Source organism: Nyctereutes procyonoides, unplaced genomic scaffold (genome assembly GCF_905146905.1).
Source record: "Nyctereutes procyonoides isolate TBG_1078 unplaced genomic scaffold, NYPRO_anot_genome, whole genome shotgun sequence".
Classification (NCBI taxonomy): Eukaryota; Metazoa; Chordata; class Mammalia; order Carnivora; family Canidae; genus Nyctereutes; species Nyctereutes procyonoides.
The window spans coordinates 19,659,840-19,681,209 of record NW_026575034.1 but is presented as its reverse complement, the minus strand read 5'-3'; the positions used below and the strand labels follow the sequence as shown (position 1 = coordinate 19,681,209).

The 21,370-nt window shown below is 42.0% G+C and overlaps 1 protein-coding gene across 2 annotated transcripts in view; it reads left to right on the top strand.

Annotated features, from left to right (window-relative positions):
* Nucleotides 1–21,370, top strand: part of SYT9 (synaptotagmin 9) — a 193,078-nt gene that overhangs the window by 126,120 nt on the left and 45,588 nt on the right. Inside the window, exons 4-6 of one of the 2 annotated variants that reach the window (XM_055317550.1) lie at nucleotides 11,062–11,182; nucleotides 12,590–12,761; nucleotides 14,820–14,949. In XM_055317550.1, the coding sequence (XP_055173525.1) occupies nucleotides 11,062–11,182; nucleotides 12,590–12,761; nucleotides 14,820–14,949 (423 nt within the window). Of the gene's footprint in view, nucleotides 1–11,061; nucleotides 11,183–12,589; nucleotides 12,762–14,819; nucleotides 14,950–21,370 lie in introns of those variants that run through there. The other variant, XM_055317551.1, reaches the window with a different exon arrangement.

Genomic DNA, 21,370 nt, shown 5'->3' with positions numbered 1-21,370 from the left:
ATCCTGCCTAATAAGAGTTCTTTATATAATGGACCTGGGACCACACCAGATATTTTACATTAACAATATGATAGGGATCCCTGGGTGGCGCAGCGGTTTGGCGCCTGCCTTTGGCCCAGGGCGTGATCCTGGAGATCCGGGATCGAATCCCACGTCGGGCTCCCTCCATGGAGCCTGCTTCTCCCTCTGCCTGTGTCTCTGCCTCTCTCTCTCTCTCTCTCTCTCTCTGACTATCATAAATAAAAAAATTAAAAAATAATTTAATAAAAAAAAAACAATATGATAATGGTGAACACCTATTTTTGTTCATGTAGGGCCCTGAGCCATGCTTTTGGACCTCCGATGAGGAGAATGAATACTGACTAGTTAAAGTCAGTCATGTGGACACTCTTTGCCACCCACTATATGAACCTTGGACATCAGGGTTTAGATAAGTTTCCCAGTTGGCAATACTTGATATGTGTCATCACACATCATGGCCAAGAGAATTAGGTGCTATCTGTGACTCCACTGGGAGAAGCCAACTGGAAACTCATGCCTGGTTTTTCCTGGACTCCACCCTATGTATCTTTTTCCTTTGTTGATTTTAATCTGAGTTCTGCTGTAATAAACCATAGCTGTGAGAATAACAGCCTTTCTAGGTTCTAAGAGTCCTTTTAGTGATTCATCAAACCTGAGAGTCATCTTGGGAACCTCCAGTACAGTGGTACTTAAAAATATTGAGGAAACTGGGGTATCAAAAGTCTGTCAATAATGACTCTCTTTGCCTAATTTGTATAACCTTCTAGAAGCCAAACTCCAGTAATTTTGTGATGTTAATATTATACAAGGAGCATTAAAGAATAATTCATCAGAACTAGTTAAATACATCAGATGAAAACTATGAGATTGCCTCTACTCCCTCTTGGAACCCCTCATAAAATAATAGTAAAGGAACTGCAAAGGTCAAAGCAGTAGTAGACTTTTGCTTTGACCCTTTGATTATAAAGATAGACAATTAGGGATATCCGAGAAAAACCACCATCATGGTCCAAAATAAACAAATAGATCAACTGATCACTGGAGAAAAGCATTAAAAGAAAAGAAAGAATTCTAATTAACATAGATCATTGAGAGCCAAACAAGATCAGTGAAAACAAGATATCTAAATACCTTTTGGGGAAATTTCTGAAGGTTTAAGTACAAAGTAAAAGTACAAAGAGACAATCTTAAAACCTTCTTGAAAGGAAAAATAATCTACAAAAGAATGGCATCAAACACCCCAGCTGGAACATGAAGTTCTTAGAGACATTGTGACAATGTAAAATGATTCTAAGAGAAAATAATTTTAACCTAAATTCTGTACCCAGCCAACTTTCTTTTAAGAATTAGACAATAAAGATTCTTTTAACTGTCTATGCGCACTCACTGGAAAAAAAGGTCTCAAGGACATACTCAAGCAAAATGAAAAATGTATCTAAAAGGGGCGGGGGGATGATGTGGGTTTTAAGAAACTTCAGTAAGCAAAGAAATGGAAATATTTTAGCCATAGTTTAAATGTTTGTTAATTTGGCTGGGGAACATAATTGAATAGCAAAAAAATAAAAAATAAAAAAAAAAACAAAAAACAAAAAACAAAAACAAAAACATTTTAAAAGACAAAGAGCATAATTAATTAAATTCTGGGAGGAAGAAGATTCAGATACAAAATTAACAAGCCTGATTTAATCTACATAGAAATTTGGCCCTGGCAGATGGAGAATACACACTGAACACATTTGAGCACAAGTGAATGGGACAGGATAGGATAGAATAACATAATGTTTTAAATGGTTGAAATCATTAAGACGTATTCTCTGAACTCAAGGCAGTAAAATTAGAAGAGTATATAGTCCTCTGCAAAATGTGTCTTTTCAGAATTTTTAATGCCCATCATTAATTTATACACAATGAAACTCACCAATTTTAAGTGTACAAGTTTTGTCACATGTATACAGTCATGTAACCATCACCATAATAGTGGCATAAAATATTTCTGTCAAAGGTTTCCCAGTGCTGCTGCAGTCAATCCCCTCCTCCCACCCCCCAGTCCCTAATTCCCAGGGATGACTTTGTGTCACTGTTATTTTGCTTTTCCCAGAATTTGACATAAAGGGAATCATGCAGTGTTGCCTTTTGTGTGTAGATCCTTTCACTCAACATAACGCTTTTACAATGTATTCCTGTTTTTGTTTTTGTTTTTGTTTTTGTTTTTTTTTTACTAATGGTTTTCCTTTTAGTTGCTGAGTAGTATTCCATTGTATGAACATACCACACTTTGTCCATTTACCATTTGGGTTTCTTTTGGTTTGGTCTCACAACAATTGCATACAAATCTTTGGTTGGATATGTGGATGGAAAAATAACCAGGTGTGGGATTTCTGGGTCATTCAACAAGTGTATGTGTAGCTTAGGGGAATCGCCAGACAGTTTTTCCAAAGTAGTTTCAACATTTTGCATTTCCAGCAGAGCTTGTGAGAGTCAATTGCTCTGCATCCTGGGCAATAAGTCATATTGTCAGTCTTTCATTTTAGCTGTTCTAATGGGTGTGTGGTGGTATGTCACGGTGGTTTAATGTAATTTTGATGAAATGCCTGTTCAGCTATTTTGCCCATATTTTTGTTAGGTTCCTTCTCTGAGTTGTAGGAATTCTTTATGTATTCTGGATATAAGTCCTTTATTGGTTGTATGTTATGCAAATATAATCCTTCCACCTGTGGCTTACTTAACCTCTGCCTTTCCTAAGTATGAGTTTGAAGAGCAAAAGATTTTTAACATTGGTGACGCACAGTATTTTTTAGTTTTTTCTATTATGCTTTGTGCTTTTAATGTCCATCTAAGGAATCTAATCCAAAGTCACAAATATTTACTCTTGGGCTTTCTTCTAGCACTTTCATAGTTTCAGTTCTTACATGATCCTTTCCATCAAATTCTTTCCTATCATGTGAAGGAAGGTCATGGTTCTTTTGTTATTGTTGTTCCAAATAGATATCCAACTATTCCAGTACTATTTGTTTAAAAGAGTATCCTTTATTAAATTATGTGGCCCCTCTCTAGAAAATCACTTGACCAGATAAATGAGGGTCTAATTCTGGCCCCTTCATGCTGTTCTGTTCATCAGTATGTCTGTCCTTTTGCCAACACCTCCTTGATTATTGATTACTGTGATTTTATTCTGTGCTTCGTAGGCAGGTAGTATTAAGTCCTTTAATTTTTTTTTCAAAATTATTTTGATTATTCTAGGTTATTTATATTTCCACATACATTTTAGAATCAGTTTGTCAACATCTGCAAATAGTATGTTGAGCTTTTGATTGGAATTGCATTGCATTTATAGATTATGGAAGAATTGATATCTTAATGATATTGAATCTCTTGAATGTAGAATATATCTCCATATATTTATGTCCCCTATCTAATTTTTCTCAGCAGTGTTTTGTACTTTTCATTGTATAGATGTTGCACATAATTTGCTAAATTTATCTGTGAGAGTATAAACTTAAATATATTTGGGGGGGGTACCTGGGTGATAGTTGGTTTAGTATTTGATTCTTGATTTCAGCTCACGTCATGATCTCAGGGTTGTGGGATCAAGGCCCACATCCAGCTCTGTGCTGAGCTTAGAGTCTTCTTAAGATTTCTCTTTCTCCTTCTTTCTCTGCAGTTCCCCACTCGCATGCTGTCTCTCTCTCAAAAAAAATTTTTAATAATATAAATAAATGTAAATGTATTTTTAAATTTGAATTCTTAATTGTTTCATTTCTAGTATATAGAAATAATGTTGCTTTTGTATTAATCTTGTTGGCCTTGCTAAACTTGTTTTTGTAGCTTTGTATAGATTCCTAAGGACTTTCTCTGTAAACCATCATTGCATCTGCAAATAAAACAGTTTCACTTCTTCCTTTTTAAGGTATACGTTTTTAATTTCTGCCTTATTTCACTGGCTGGACTCTTTTGCACAGTGTCGAATAGAAGTGGTGGGAGCAGATGTCCCAGCCTTGTTCCCTAATCTTAGGGGAGAAAGTCTATCATCATTAAATTAAATGTTAACTGTAATATTTTATAGATGTCTTGCTCGTTTCCTGAAAGCATCTATCCTGAATGGGTATTGACTTTTTTCAAAGGTTTGTTTTGTGTTTGTCGATACGGTCTTTCCTTTATTGTATGTTGATATGGTGATTTACTTTGATTAATATTTTCAAGTGTTAAGCTAAACTTGCATCCCCAGGATAAATCCCACTAGTTCAGGATATATCTCCTATTTAATATATTGCTGGGTTTAGTTTGCTAAGATGTTATTAAGGATAATTGTATCTGTGTCCATGAGGATGCTAGTCTGTAGTTTTCTTATAATATCTTTGTCCAGTTTTAGTATCAGGATATTGCTGTCTTTGTATAATGAGTTGGGAAATGTTCCCACCTCTTCAGTTTTCTGGGACAGCTTATATAGAATTGGCATTAGTTCCTTCTTAAATGGGCTTGACTTTTCTTTGTGAAAAGGTTTTTAACTATGACTTCAGTTTATTTAGTGGAAAGAAAACAATTAGGTTATCTATCTTTTCCTTTAGTATGAGTTTTTGGCTTTCAAGTAATTTGTTCATTTTATATATGTTGTCAAATTAATTGGGATAATATGTTCATAATATTTCCTTATTATTATTTTAGTGTCTATAATTATAATCTGTGTAGATATGTCTGGTAGATGTACCCAATTCCATTTTTTATATTGATGATTAGTATTTCCTAATTTTTGCTCCTGATCAGCAGATTTATTTATTCATGAGAGACACACACAGAGAGAGACAGAGAGAGAGAGAGAGAGAGAGCCACAGACACAGGCAGAGGGAGAAGCAGGCCCCATGCAGGGAGCCCGACATGGGACTCGATCCCAGATCTCCAGGACCACACCCTGGGCTGAAGGCAGCGCTAAACTGCTGAGCCATGCAGGCTGCCCGCTCCTGATCAGTCTTATTAGGATATTGGTTTTCCTCTAGGTGTTTCCATTTTTTATATTTCATTGTTCTCTACTCTTATATTTATTATTTCCTTCCTATCTATGTTGTGTTCAATTTTCTCTTGTTTTTGGGTTCCTAAGTTGAAGATCAGATCATTGTTTTTGAAATGATACCTCTGTTTGAATGTAAGCATTTTTTAAAGATTTATTTATTTGTGTGAGAGAGAAACAGCAGGGGGAGGGGCAGAAGGAGAGAATCTTCAAGCAGACCCCCACTGAGCACAGAGCTTGATGCCCGGGCTCTATCTCATGATATATGAGCTTATGACCTGAACTGAAATCAAGAGTCAGAGGCTCAAACAACTGAGGTATCCAAGTATCCCAAAAATGTAAGTATGTTTTCCCATAAGCACTGCTTTGTCTGTGTCCTACAAATTTTGATATGTTATATTTTCATTTTTATTCCTTTCAAATTAATGTTTAATATCCTTTATATTTTTTATTTGACTTGTGCATAATTTAGAAAAGAATATGAATTTTGTTGTTATTAAATAGAATAATAATGGGTAAAGTAAATAACAATTAGGCCAAGCTGTTTGATATTATTGCTCAGGTCTTTTATATCCTTACTTCTTTTCTGCTTGTTTATTCAATCAATTACTGAAAGGGCAGTGTTGAAATCTCTAACTTTACTTGTGGGTTTGCCTATTTCCTCTCTTAATTCTATCAGATTTGTTTAATGTATTTTGAATTTTTATTGATGAATATATACACATTTAAGATTATGTCCTCTTGATGATTTAACCTTCCCTTCCTAGTATTGTTCCTTGGTTTGAAATCTTCTTTGATATTAATATAGCCTCTAAAACTTTCTTTAGATTAGTGTTTATATAGCCTAATTGTTTTTAGTCTTTTTGACTTATCTTTGTCATGATTGTTTAAGTGGATTTCCTGTAGACAGCATATATAGTTAGGTCTTGCTTTGTTTTACCAATTTTTTTAGTGAGTACTCTATTGTTTGAAATATACATCTTACATTATTTTACCTAATCTTTATTATTTCGTTTCTTCTACTTACTTTGTTTTTTTTTTTTAAATAAAGATTTTATTTATTTACCCATGAGAGACACAGAGAGACAGAGAGAGAGAGGCAGAGGGAGAAGCAGGCTTCAGGCAGGGAGCCTGTCGTGGGACTCGATCCCAGGTCTTCAGGATCATGCCAGGGGCTGAAGGCGGTACTAAACCGCTGAACCCCCCGGGTTGCCCTACTTACTTTGTTTTTATTAATCTTTTTAATTTTCATTTATTTATTTTTTTCTTCTTAATTCTTAGAATGGAAACTGAGGTCATTGATCTGAACTTTTTTTGTTATGTAATATAGGCATTTTGGTGGTATAAATTTCCTCCTAACTGCTGCTTTAGCTGCATTTCACAAATTTTAATGTATCGTGTTTTCATTTCAATTCAATTCAAAGTACTTTCTAATTCCTTTTTTTGATTTCTTCTTTGATCCATGGATTATTTACAAGTATGATAGTTAGTTCAAAATATTTGGAGATTTTCCAGATGCCTTTTTATTATTGACTTCCAATTCATTTCCACTGAGGCCAGAAAATATACTTTGAATCTTCTCAAATTTGAGACTTGTTTTATGGCCCAGAACATAGTCTTTCTTGTTTGGGTTCTGGGTGCCCTTGGAAAGGATGTGTATTCTGCTGCTGTTTAGTGCTTTTGTAATGCCACTGGTTACACTGAGTTAGTTGACAGAGTTGTTCAAGTATTCAAACCTCTAACTATAGCTTGTCTATTCTCACAATTCAGTCATCTTTTGCTTTATGTATTTTGAGAGTGCTCTATCTGGTGCACAAATATTTAGGATTGTCATGTGCTTTTGATGAAATGACCCTTTATGATAATGAAACAATTCTTTTTGCCCTGGTAATATTCATTGCTCTGACATATACTTTGTCTGATATTAATATAGCCACCCCAGACTTTTTATTAGTGTTAGTATGGCATATCTTTTTTTATTCTTTTACTTTTAATCTACTTATATCTTTATATTCAAAGTACATTTCTTGTAGAGACCATAAAATTGAGTCTTGCTTTTTTACTGAATCAATCTTTGCATTTTATCTGGATGCTTAAATCATTTTTATTTAATGTGTTTGTGGAAATAGTGGGTTTAAATTTACCATCTCATTTGTTTTCTATTTCTGTCAGATTTGTCTCTTCTAATCTTATTCTCTTTCCTTTTTTTTCCTGTCTTCTTTTGGATTAATTTAATATTTTTAAAGCATCCATTTTATCTCCTTTTTTGGCGTGTTAGCTATAAATCCTTTTAATACTTTAATCATTTCTTGTGGGCTTATAGTGTACATCTTTAATATATACAAACAACCTAACTTAAAGCAATATTATACTATGTGTGCTATATACAGTACAAGAAGCTTACAATCCTACTCTCATATCATCTCAACAAGTAATCCCAATAAAATGATAATTTCTCCATTTCAGTATCAATTTTTCAATCCCAGAGAGGACTGCAAGTGGCCTTGCTTGGGTTTTATACTCATCCCTGAATAGACAACAGTGGACAAGGGCATGAATATTTTGCTGAGCTTTGCAGCAGCTGTTCTAAAACTTCATAGAATTGGAAAGTTGCTCACCAGAAGAACCTAAGAAGAGGAATGCAGAAGTGCACTAATTAGACAAAAACTAGAGCTATCATGGACCACTATAGGTAAACATACCACATTACAAATTGGCAGGTAGAGAATTCACACACACTTGCTATAAATTCTTAATGCATTTTGCTATCAATACTGAACTTGGCTACACAAAGTGGAGCAAATGAAGCATTTCTTTATATGACATTTTCTTTCCCCTTGTATCCGCCAGGGCACACAGCTACCAGTGACACTACATATCTGATTCCTGTCAAGCTGAAAAAGAAGCCAAATACTCCATCACCCTTTTATATTTGACTTTTATCAGCACTCTGGAAGAATTTTTATGAATAATATTAGGCACTTCTGTGTAGGGCAGTTTCTCAACCTTGAAACTATTGACATTTTGAACCAAATAATTCTTTACAGGGAGGAGCTGCCATGTGCATTGTAGGATGTTTAGCAGCATCCCTGGACTCCACCTGCAAGATATCAGTAACACTTGCCTCCCCCGTTGTAACAATAAAAAATTTCTCCAGATAGTGCCAAATGTCCTCCCAGGGGAGCAACACTGCTCCTAGTTGAGAACCATTGATTTAAGGGAGTGTTTGCAAACATCAGAATCTATAGGTTCTTGATCCCAAATCAACATCAGGAGGTGAGGAAAAAGTAGAATTAACATTAGGTGCCATCTACTCCTGTTGCATATTCCTGCAAGCCCATCTGTCCTTAAGGGACTGTGTCTGTTGTTCCCCCACTGCAAAAACAGCTCCCAGCACCTGGAAAGAGCAATGTTCAACCATCACAACCATAGCCAATACTAAAGGAATAAGTGAGTGAGTGGATGGTTGGATGGATGGATGAAAAGAAAATAATGATTATTCACAGTGTTACTCTGAGGATAGGAGTGACATAGATGTTATATGCATAAGAAAGGGGGATGATTACTGTTTCACTAAAAGTTTCTATATTTGAATTTTATCATCATTTTTACTTTCATGACTTAGAAAATGTTAACTTTTATTTTTAAAGCACTTGGAAATCAAATCAAGCATTTTCTCCTCGGTAACTACATTTTAATTTTCTGGGGTTTGGGGGGTTTTAAGTAAAAATGTGGATGTTAGCCCTAGTTGACTTTTCAAATACTGTATCACCAGGTCTGAAGCTTGATTTTTTTTCTTTTAAATTATGAGCAAAGAGCCATATTATGAGTATTTGTGAATGTGGTTTATATTGGGGAAAAAATGTACTTAGCACAAAGTAACAGACTCGTCACGTTCAGTATGTGCACTGGGCTTGAGGGCAGGGTCTGGCATGCACATCTCGAACCCTACAGAGCTTGGGTAAGCCCAGGTCTTCCAGAATTGTAGCTAGTGACGATTAAGCTTCATAGGCATGATTTTGGTCACTTCTGTTTTACTTTGTCAAACTCTGATTTTCTGGGCAGGAGGAGAGGAAGTGGTGGTGATCAAGGAGCAGTGATCAGAATGCTGAGGGAGGAACAGGTGTTTTAGCCTTTTTGCTTAAGAAAGACAGAAATCAAAGGGCAAAGGAATAAGAGAGGGAATGTAGAAGGAAAAAGATAATTTGTAGGAACAGCTGTTGTTTCTCTTTCTCCTCTACCACCAGCAGGAAGCTGGGTCAGATCTTCCCTTTTTAGGGAGACCACATACTTGTCCTGCAATGGGGAGTCCAGCAGCATGAAACTGTCCAGTGCCCACCCCGTGTGACACCCCCTCTCCTGTAGAATCCTTGTCTCTCCTCCTCACTCTACCTCAGAGGGAAAGGACCAGCTACCTGGGTCTCTTGAGATCCGGGCTTCAGAATACAGGAAAGCCTTGCCTGCAAAGTGAGGTCATTTATTTACAAGAGGCAAGCGATGCACGAAGATGCAGAGCAATCCATCTGCCTTAGCGACCAAACAGATTCCCTTCGCCTCATCATCCTGCAGAAGCGGTCAAGGCAGGGAGGTTGGGCAAGGTCACCTTCCAGAACTGAATCTTTGCTTCTAAAAATAGAAGCATCCTTGGCGAATGGAGGAGGGGAGGGGAGGCTGTGGATGTTGAGGGCAAAACCCAGACTCCCCAGAGCATTGTCAGTATGAAACTGTATTAATTAGACACAGGCACCCAGCTCGATAGCATTAGGTATCACAGAAATTGAAACTAAATGAACTGGCTTTTTCCCCCCTTTCTAATAACACTCTCCTTGGGCTAAAGAGGTGGAAGAGAATCACCTATTTGAACCACTGCACACTGCCTGGGGAGATGTGTTCCTCAGAGCAGGGAAGCAAGGGCTCCTCATGGGACACACCAAGAGAAAGTAAGAAGTATAGCCAGGTGGGAGGCCCCGAGGCCAGCAGTAGGGGGTCATCACCCCTCTCCCTGTGTGGAGCCTACACAGGGCTCTATCTGAGGCTGGACAGGGCCAAGTGAATGTCTGGGTGTGTCTAGGACTGTGAATGGCACATATGGGTCAAGGGGTGCCACTCTCAGCCTTCTGCAGAGTGCTTGTCTAGAGCCAGATGGTAGAGACTAAGTATTTCAGGATAGAGCAGAACTGTATGTTGGCCTACACACATAGTATATGACCAGTTTGTGTGCAGTGCTCTGGTGGGTGGAGGGTTGTGTCTGTGTGTGTGTGTGTGTGTGTGTGTGTGCGCACATGCATGCACCAGTGTGTGTTTTGGGGGTGCAGTGTTTGCAGGAGTGTGTGGAAGTATGGCAGTCCTGTGTTGGGGCGTATGTAGGGCTGTAAGGGAAGGAGGTATATGGCTGCTGACTATCTGAAGGACTTTGTGGACTGATGTGGGGCCTGTGGGAAAAACTATGGGGAAGCTCTAGAGGAAGCAAGGAGGGACTGAATGGGGAGCTGTTTGAGACGCTGCAGGAGGCAGTGTGGGGCTGTGTGCAGAGCATGTCTGGGCTGTTGGTGGGGCTGTGCACACCTATAGAGCAGCTCTTCAGGCAGCTTTGTCCTGGGGACCCTGGGGGATTGTGGTGGGACTGTGAATGGAGCCACATGGGGGACTCTGTGGAGAAGAGTTGAGGCTTTGGGGGCTTCATCCCTGGGGGCTGCATTCAGGACTGCGGGGACCCATGTGAGGCTGAGCAGGGCTGCAAGCTGCCAGCTAGAGAGTGGTAGAGGCCGTGCGTGGCTCCATAGCCCTGCCATCTGAGCAGGCGCTGTAGTTCCTTGGGGGCAGGGACCCCCAAGTCCAAGCACCTGTTCCTCTCCGTGTGACTGACATGAAGGGAGAGATACTGGGGACTCACAAGATGAGCAGAAGTGCTATCCCTTCCAGGGCTGCCCCACAGCTGATCCGTGTACAGACCAGGCTCAGGACACTTTCTTTTTCTTTTTTTTTTTTTTTTTTTTTCAGGACACTTTCTAATGCATAAGTTTGTGCTTTCTCAACAGGACAATGTGGATCTTGGAGAGTTGATGTTTTCCCTCTGCTATCTTCCAACTGCTGGCAGGCTGACCATTACCATTATAAAAGCAAGGAATTTAAAGGCAATGGACATAACAGGAGCATCAGGTGGGACATTCTCAAATTCGGACTTCCTCATAGGCTTCTAATGTAGTGCTTATGAAGTCTCTAGTAGAGTAACGAGGTGCATGGAACCAAACTACCTAGGTTCAGTCCCAGTGCTAGACTTCATGGCTGTGTGACCTTGGGCAAGTCCCTTAACCTCTCTGCACTTTAGACTCTCCTTCTGTAAAATGAGAGTAATAACAGTATCTGGCTCATCTCCTTGTTGTAAGATTAAATAAGTTAATGCATATAAAATTGTAAGAATAGTACCTGGCACATACTAAATGCTATCTAATGTGAATAATCATTATTATTCTCTCTTAGGTCTTCTTCACTATGATTGTAAGTTAATCCTATAGTTTGCACATGCTGATACAGCTTATCTAACTGGGTCCTTCCTCAGACGTAAACAGTTACCATCTCAGGCCTATGGAAGATTGAAAACAATCTTATATCCTCAAAAAAGGCCCATCAATGAGCTGTATAATTTGGTATTACCAGTGAATCAAGCATGTACACTTAAATTCGAAACCCTAAACCAAAAATGTCCCAACGTGCAGTTCTTTCAATATAAGTTCATAAGCAGCCTCTGCAGGGGCTCTCAAAATACGGTCCTAAAACACCCAGTCCACTGGCTATTGATCACAGAAACCAAAGTATATTGGATGCAATATATCCTGTTTAGTGTCCTCCAGTATTTTTCCAAGAGAAAAAAAGATGTGGCCCCTTCTGAGTCCCTCCTGGACGGTATACGGGGAGTCAGGGCAGTGCATGGTTATGCAGGTAAAGAGAGAGAACCCACCCACTGAGCAGAAGGATAGTGAGGTGGAACCAGAAAGTCCCACTGGAAGCAGAGACCAGCCTTGTCATCTGTCACCCTGTGCACGTGTTGCACCGCAGGCAAGTCTTTGGCCTTCCTTTCCTTGCAGCTGCAGGCAGCTCTGGGGCTCGAGGCCCCTGCTCTCCCCCAAGTCTCCCTGTCATCTAGATATCCTGTCCATCCCTTTCCTAAAGACCTAATGTTTGGAAAGAGTCTCTGGGGTGGCCCAGAGTCGAGGCCTGCAGCCCATTTCCCCTGCTTTGGAACACCTTGATGTCTCTTCCCATGGAAGCCAGGCAGGTCTTGCATAGAGCTGGAATGTTTTCTTATTCGGTAACAGATGTTTTCACAGTATCTTTAAATTCCACACACTTTGAGGAGTCCTTTGCTTTTTCTTGAATGAATGTCTTAATTATCCTAACTCTCATCACGGCCCAGGCATCATATTAATTAAAATCCTCAACTCCCATCGATAGGCAGGTAAGGGAGTTCTGCATCCCACAGTCCGTGGAGCTCTGCCGTGATGAAACTGGCCCCCAGATCCACATTTATCCTCACATTTATCCTTTCTGCTTCTCATGGTTGTACAGATCCCTACGTGAAAGTGTCCCTGATGTGTGATGGCAGACGACTGAAGAAGAGGAAAACATCCACCAAGAGGAACACTCTGAATCCTGTTTACAACGAAGCCATAGTCTTTGACGTCCCCCCCGAGAACATTGACCAAATCCACTTGTCCATAGCCGTCATGGACTACGACCGGTGAGATGCCTGGAGCTCTCTCTCAGGGTGGCTCTTCCATGGTCAGGGCAGGGAGGGCAGAGGGGGCGTGTGGCCACAGACTCTTAGCTGGGGTCCCATGCTATGGGAACCGAGTCAGATGAGCCCCATGGGGAAAGCTGACTGACCAGGAGCCAACATTTTCCAAACCTTGCTGTAGTGGTTTGCTCTCCCCCTTTTCATTTCTTTCTCCTTCCCCACCCTCCCTGCCCTCCCCACCTCCCAGCCTCATCCCTTCCCTTGCCCTGCACACTCCCCAGAATCTCAGCCTGGAAAACCGTGGCCCCACCGCTCTTAATATTCTCCCGTGCAATCCTGCCTGGCCTTTTTGGGAAGATTCCACTCAAAATAGAAGAGTGATTCCTTTAGCTGCATTTCTAAATACATAACTCTGTTATTTTTTCCCTTCTCTCAATGTGTTTAATAAAGATCATTTCCATCCACTTAAGTCTGAAAGCAAACAGAAATGTTCTCTTGAAAATGCTAGAATCAGTATGGATGACAGGGTACATTAAAATGTATAAGATGCTCGACTTTCTAATTAATACAGCACAGAAGAGATATTTATAGCCTGCATTGTAGCCAATTGTGTATTTAAAGGACAGATTTGAAAAACAGTCATTTTAATATGCAAAGGAAGTACCAACAGGGAATTAGACATGTTAAACCAGTCATTAGACTGAAATGCAGTCTCTTTTTAATTGGAAACCTCCCACGTGGTCTGGGCACAATTATAAAAAATCATTCTGACTTCTGATAGAATCTTACAAATATTATTTGTAGCCACGAGTTTTCCCACATACCCCTGAAATGTCAGTAAGTCAGCTTCAGCTCCCTGAACACTCTTTCTAGCTGATGCCTAGGTCAAGCAGACCCATTTTCCAACGCAGGGAGCCCATGGGTTGGCTCAGCTGCCCATGGGTGTGACAGCCCACATCCAGCGATAGACCTCATCCTGTCTTCCCTGCAGGAAATGCAACACCAATAGTGTCAGGCCACAGGAGGGGCCATTGCCCACCAACCGTGGAAACCTAGGCCAGCTTTTTTCAAGTGATTGCCAAGTTTCCCGCATCGACAAATCTGATTATATGAGCTCTGCTTCAATTCAATTCTCAGTAAACTCATGAATCTGCCTGGAAAAATCCATAGCAGAATTCATGGGGCTTCTGCATGCAACTGATTTTAATGAGCATAGACTCGAATATCCCTCACTCTCCCCCACCCATGTCGCACTCTTATTTCCTACAAACAAATAAGTAGAAAAACCATTCATCTTTGCAGGAAGGGAAAAGAAAGTCCATGAGTTTGGATCCCAAAGAGTTAAAGGATGGGTCCTATCATTATAGGTATGCAGATGACTTCTAACCAAAAACTGCTAAGGAGGACAAATTGTCCTGAGGCAGGGACATACCCAGGGAAAGTTTCAGAAGTATTAACCCTAATGTTACACAGGTGAAATTATCTTTCTATAGTAGGGAAATCAAGTTGGATCAAAGAAGCACAGATGGGCTTGGAAGGAAAGAGGGTAGGGCATGAGAACACATGTTCTCTGAAGAGAGGGGTTGCAAGAAGACCCAGGAGCTATCTCCACCCTGCCCTCTTTATAAGCTCAATATCACAGCTGCCCTCCACAGCACTTCTCCCTTATCCATACTTGGTTGCCTCTTATGGGAATTTGAGCAGCCATTAATGCAAGGAACTCCTTTCAGATGGTCTCCTCTTTGGTATATAGGTTTGAAGACCTAGAGGTCAGCCTAGTTCTAGAATTAGAGTCATCCTTAGCAGGCATCAAGAACAAGCCAAGCCATGCCAGTGTGACAAAAGCTGAGATGTATAATGGCCATACTCTGCTCCTCCTCTCTGTACCACCAAGTACAATATTGGATCCCAAGTTCTATTACCTGTTATGCTGGTCCTGTAGTTTTAAATGAGGGAATGAAAAAAACCACCCTTTCCCTAATTCCCACTCATTTAATTGAGTAGTTGTTACTGTTGCATACCAAAATTTTAAGCAAAAATTATTGTGGGCCATTTTCACAGTGTAGGTCATAATGAGATCATCGGCGTGTGTCAAGTAGGCAACGAAGCTGAGAGGCTGGGCAGAGACCACTGGAGTGAAATGTTGTCATATCCTCGGAAGCCCATCGCACACTGGCATTCCCTGGTGGAGGTGAGACCCTATTCCCACATGTTCCATTTTATGCTTTGCTGTTAAAATGCAGGAGCCACCAAAAGTGTGAGTGTACCAGTTTCTGTGGTCACTGACGGGTTTCTCTGGTTGCCTTTCCTGGGACTGTTGGAAATTGCATTCAATCTGAGGTTGAATCTATGTGCCCCACCTGTCTAGTAGGTTTTAAACATGGATCACTCATCCCTCACTTTGATTATCTTCAAAAATGATCAGGATTTTCTGATTCCCTGTTTATTGGCTTTGGGTTGACATTTGGAAGGTATCTGCAAGATCTGGATGAGTGTGGAGTTTCAGGTTGCCATATGGTGACTTATGTGTAGCATCAGAAAGAACTGGAGACTGGGAGGGAGGAAGCCTGGATTCCAGGACTGGCTCTAGCATTAACCTATGATTCTGGACAAGCTGATTAGTAGCAGACTCAACTACATGTGATTTAAAAAAAAAATGCAATGGAAATTTCTCTCCCTCTTACCTAAAAAAAGGTCCAGAAGAAGGCAGTCTGGGTGTTATAGTGGCTCTCTGATCAATAGAGACCTAGACTTCTGTCTTTCTGCTTCACTGCCCGAGTATGGGTTTGTGGGTTTGGTTTTGTTTTGAGGTTACCTCATTGAATAACATGGCTGCTAAGCTCCAACCATCACAAATCTTCCAGGTTACAGAAAAGTTGAAAAAGGCAAAAGACAAAAGCACACACATTTTCTTTGAAAGGATTTTCCTTGATGTCTTGTTCAACACATCTACCTATATTTAACTTAGTCATAGAACAGTCACGTGGCCACATATGGGAAATGGATTCTTTTGTTCGTTGGAAATATGCCCAACTAAAAACCAGGGTTCTGTGTGCAAGGAAGAAGAGAGGAGTGAATACTTGCATACGGTGGGCCATCATTCTGCCGCACATGTTCATTCATTTCCGCCCATCACTTACTTCTCATTTTATGCATCCCCCACTGGCCCATTCTCATTTTTATTTACTGACTCATTCTCTCAAAAACAAATTGCATTCACTAGGTCACATTTGTGAGAAAATAGATGTGAATAAGCAGCCTTCCCCTGAAGAACTTATAGACCACAAGGGAGGCAGAAGAAGGCATGCAAACTAATCATTAAAATGTACGGTCATAGGCTTAAACCCACAGTAGGTGCTGCAGGAGCGCACAGAGGAAGGAGGTGAGATTGCCCAAGAAGTGTTCTCACCTCCTGCTCTTGGTAAGTGAAAGGAAGTGAGCCCCCAAGACCCAGGACTCCAGGGAGCATGACTTCCAGGCAGGGAACATCCCTCTTATTCTCCCAGACCAGGCAGCTCTGCTCCCTGCAAAGCCATCCTGAGAGGCCAAGGCAAGAGCCTTGTCAGTGTGAGACCTGCTGCCACTGAGAGTCAGGAGCCTTAGGTTGAAGTTGACATGCGGGGCGGCTGTGGAGAGGCAGCAGGCCTGGGGAGGAAGGGACAGTCTTTCCTTTGTTGGAGGTGATGCCAAAGGAGAAGAGTAGTATGGGCCTTATGGATTGATCTAAGCTTCAGGGCCTCTGGGTGTATTTGAGCAGCACCTAGGGCCCCCTCATTTACAGGTCCCTGAGGACACCTTTGCCCCTGAGCCATTGAAGCCAGGACTCTTTCTTTCCTGGACTCAAAATTAATCCCTAAGGGAGACCCACAGTCCCTGGGAAGCACCTGAGAAGTAGCTGAGAGATGGAAACTGACCCAACTGCCCCTTGCTTCTTCCGCTTCTCGTGGAGCTCTCAAAGGAGTCCACGTGTGGGCTTATTATACCACCTGAGTCTGTCAGTAGCAGTGGCCATCAGAGCAGTTGTAATAGACTTTTTGCACACTGGTGAGTCACTGCTGACTATAATTCTTGCTTATAATCTGGAGTGTCACAGAGCTCTCTGCTTCTTAGGACACAGGATGGGGAAGGAGTGAGGTTTAGGGGTCTGGTGTAAGGCTGAGACAGGAGCCCCGATTCAGTGCACAAGCCACTCCTTCTCAATGCCCTTTGCTGGGAAGTAAGGATGGGTGGTGCGTTGCACGCTGGGCCCAACTGGCAGCGCATGCATGGTACCCGACAGGAAGTGTAGAAAGCGGGCTTTGGGAGCTTCCTTCACTGCCAAGGAAAAAACACTGTCTGACTTTACTCACCTAGGAGATATTCCCTAAACCCTGAGCACTTGGCTTTTTGCAAATGTGTGTATGACAGCTATGTAAGTGAGAAATCGATGTTTTTAGGGTTAAACTTCCGAAACTTGGGAGTTGTCTTTTGCAGCAACTAGAATGACTCCAGCTGGCACACCAGTAGTTTCTCAACTGCTGCAGCAGAACAACATGCTGGAGCACCCATGTGAGGGGCAAGCAACTGTCTCTGCCCAGTTGCTTCGTCTCTTTGAAGTATGTACCCAGGGCTCCACACATCCATCCTGAGAATGGAAGCAATACTTTACCTTTCAAAAATAAAGTGCAGCTAGCAGAATTGGGACACTGGTACCAGAGGAGATGACAAGCAGGATTGAGGGAGTCACCATGACAGCTCTAAGGACAGAAGTGGCAGGAGGCTGAGCCATAAGGTAGAGGTGTTCACTGTGGAACTGAATGGACCTGGGTTCAAATCCCTGTGCTGCCACTTGCAAGTTGTTTGTTTTTCCCTTTCTGAATCTCAGTTTTCCCATCTGCAAAGTGGCCATAACAGCAACTGTCTCCCAAGGGTGAGAGCACCATGGCAACACATAATAAGCACTAAGTGAGGTTCTCCATTATGGTCGTTATTCTGTATGTAGCACATTGTGAGGGACTGCTGTGTGTCCTCATGGTCCTATCATCCATAATTGTCACAGAGAGTAAAAGGGAGGTTGGAAGTGCCCCCAACGGATTGGGGGGAGGGGTCACTTGAGACGTGACTGGACGTAGGTGCAGGTGCTTAAATTCTGTTTCTTCTCCCCTCTCCTTGTACTCTCTAAGAACCTTTACATTTTTCTGCTTTAAAACAAAAACAGCAACTAAATCCCAGTTCTGTATGTGTGTGTGTGTGTGTGTGTGTGTACACATATGCGTGTGTATGAATGAATGAGAGAAAGGGAAGAGAGAAGACATGGGGTAGGTAGGATTTAGTATAAAGGGAGGCTGACCTGCCAGAGGCTCTTCACTGCTGGGGGCTGAGGGACCAGGTTAGGACTGAACCCCGACCCCTGCAGAGGTCTGGCAGTTGCCTCCAGGCTGCATCCAGCACACCCTGACCTTGCCAGGGCAGGTGGCAGATGGAGTCTTCAAAGCCAGTGAGTTCAAAAATCCATTTCTCTCTCAGGGTTTCTGGACGGCTTCACTGCACACTCAAAGGTCAGCCAACACAGCTCCCTTTACTCTCCATGATGCCAAAGGCTAGGGAAGTTGTACAGACTCCCCGAGAGCTGGCTGCCTGGGACCTGGGGACAGGAAGGAGTAGCCCCTCCGTGGGGCCTCATGAGGCAGTAGAGCTCTTGGAGCTCCCACCACAGCCTTGTCTTCTCTCTATCCCAGAGAAGATGGTGTTTGCCTGGCCACATCCCAGCACCTGTCCCATCCTCCTGCATGTGGAGCTGGCCTCCATCATGAACCTTTGGCAAGAATAATAAAAACAGCTCTGGGTTTTCTTTTCTTTTCTTTTCTTTTCCTTTCTTTTCTTCTTTTCTTTTCTTTCTTTATTTTTTTCTTTTTTTTAAATTAGAGTTCAGTTTGCCAACATATACCATAACACCCAGTGCTCATCCTGTCAAGTGCCCCCCTCAGTACCCATCACCCAGTCACCCCAACCCCCGCCCACCTCCCTTTCCACCACCTCTTGTTCATTTCCCAGAGTTAGGAGTCTCTCATGTTTTGCCACCCTCCCTGATATTTCCCATTCATTTTCTCTCCTTTCCCCTTTATTCCCTTTCACTATTTTTTATATTCCCCAAATGAATGAGACCATATAGTGTTTGTCCTTCTCCAATTGACTTACTTCACTCAGCATAATATCCTTCAGTTCCATCCACGTTGAAGCAAATGGTGGGTATTTGTCGTTCCTAATGGCTGAGTAATATTCCATTGTATACATAGACCACATCTTCCTTATCCATTCATCTTTTGATGGACACCGAGGCTCCTTCCACAGTCTGGCTATTGTGGACATTGCTGCTATAAACATTGCGGTGCCCTACGACCCAGCAATTGCACTGATGTGGATTTACCCCAAAGATATAGATGCAGTGAAACAGTGGGACACCTGCACCCCAATGTTTATAGCAGCAATGTCCACAAAAACAGCTCCAGGTTTTCACCGCGTCCCATTGGAGTGCTCTACAACCTCTGCATCAACAGGGAGTGACCTGGTCTAATGGAAAGATCAGATACAGACACTGTTTGGCTAAATAAAATTTTACTTTTCTAAAAGAGCTAGAAGACAGAATATCCATCAGAATGTATAGTGAAGGGATGCCTGGGTGGCTCAGCCATTGAGTGTCTGCCTTGGGCTCAGGTTGTGACCCCAGGTCTGAGGATCTAGTCCTGCATCGGGCTCCCTGTGAGGAGTCTGCTTCTCCCTCTGTCTGTGTCTCTGCCTCACTCTGTGTATGTTTCTCATGAATAAATAAGTAAAATCTTAAAAAAAAAAAAAAAAAAGAATGTATAGTGAAGATCAGTAACATTATCCTGACTGGCAGAAGTAGAAGATTATAAACCACAAAGTCCTACTCAAGTTGTGCTCAGGTGTGGCTAAGTCTCCTGTCTCCAAACTCAGCGTTTCACTCGTATATGTGTATAAGTCTAACGAGGTTCTGTACTTGGCTGGTCTGGCGATCTGCAGGGCCATCTCACTGAGCCCAGTGCCCCCTTGCAACTCAGAGTTATTCCCCAGGGTAACTGAGGGACAGGTGTGGCATTGTACACCTGTCTGGCATGAGCAGAGTACTCATCTGCCACCCTCTGGAGCCTCCTTAAAAGTGTAAACTTAGAGCTGTAGAGCTCAAGCAAATGTCAGTTGCCTAGACTCCACTGTGAGTTACATGAGCAGGCCCTTAAAACCAGCTCTAGGTAGTATCCATCAGGTGCCCAGCAGGGCCTACCTGGAGTCTTTGAGGTACACATACTCTCAGGGGAAGGCATCTGATTGCCTTGGTTGGGTTAAGTGTCTCTCCCGACCCACTTTGCTGTCGGTCGGGGGTCATAGAAATGTGAGCCAGGGCCCATTTCCACTTCCTGAGAAGGGCTCAGGCAGGATGGGGAAATTGACATAGGTGAACCCTACTGCTACCCAGATTTTGAAGTGAGGGAGTCAGAGGCCTTAGCAGTTTGGGCAAATGGTTATTTATAAAAGATTGAAGAAACAGGAGTGATTCTCCAGAAAAGGGAGGAGTTGGCTGGAAAGAACCAAGCAGGAGATTGGGTTCTTATCAAAAGAATTTGGGTTTTTTGCAAGGCTTGAGTCCTGGTGAGGACTAGACTAACAGAGAAGAAAACTAAAACTGGTTGGAATGAGGAGGGAGGATCACGGACTGAGGGATAGGACAAGAAGAGCCCTAGAAAGTGCTGCCACTCAGAAGCAGGAGGGACCCATTGCAGGTCTTTGGAGATACCATGAATCCAGTTCCGATAAGTAGGGAATGAACTGAGGCTGGCAATCACATGCTTTGCCCTCTGAAGGGGTGGCTCAAGAACTGGGTCAATGAGCTGAGCATAAGCCTAATGTGTGTGTTGGGGAAGTAATGGAGATGAGGATTCAGTACCCAGAAGGCCACAAGCTATCACAGTATTATCCCCATGTTGTGACATGCTCCCTCCCCCCCCCCCACACACACACACATAATCCAACAGAGAACAAAATGCTTGCTCTGGACAGAACTGAGAGAACAAGAAGCATTTAAAGTATATTAAAATAGTGTAAGAAAATGTAAATTTCTGTATTATCTAAAATGAATACCATCCTGGTAAGAAAGAGGAAGGGGAAAAAAATAAACTTGATCTTGCTAATTCATGTTTCTGGTCTTTTCTAGATAATTTCAGTCTCCTTGGGATAAATATTCAGTCAAATTTAATGTTCAAATTCCCTACCAGAATTTTCTCCCTTCTTCCTAGAGGCCCCTTCTTCCTCCTTCCTAAGCTGTGTCCAGGTGGCAGGGGTGGACCGCATGCTTTCATCTGACAGGGGACACTGTCCTTCTTGTCTTTGGGCATCAGACACTACCTGTCACTGCCTGTGCTGAGGATCTCTGCTCATGTAACTTGGAACCTCTCCTCACAGTACAAGCCAGGTAGGATTGCTCCTTGGGCATTTGGCCCCTTCAAGGCTGACCAAACCTGAATTTGGCTCTTGCCAGCCCTATAGATCCCAGCAGTCTGGTGGCACCTCTCACTTGATGCCCAGCCTAGGAAGCCTGGAAAGTCTTTGCAGCCCCTGCT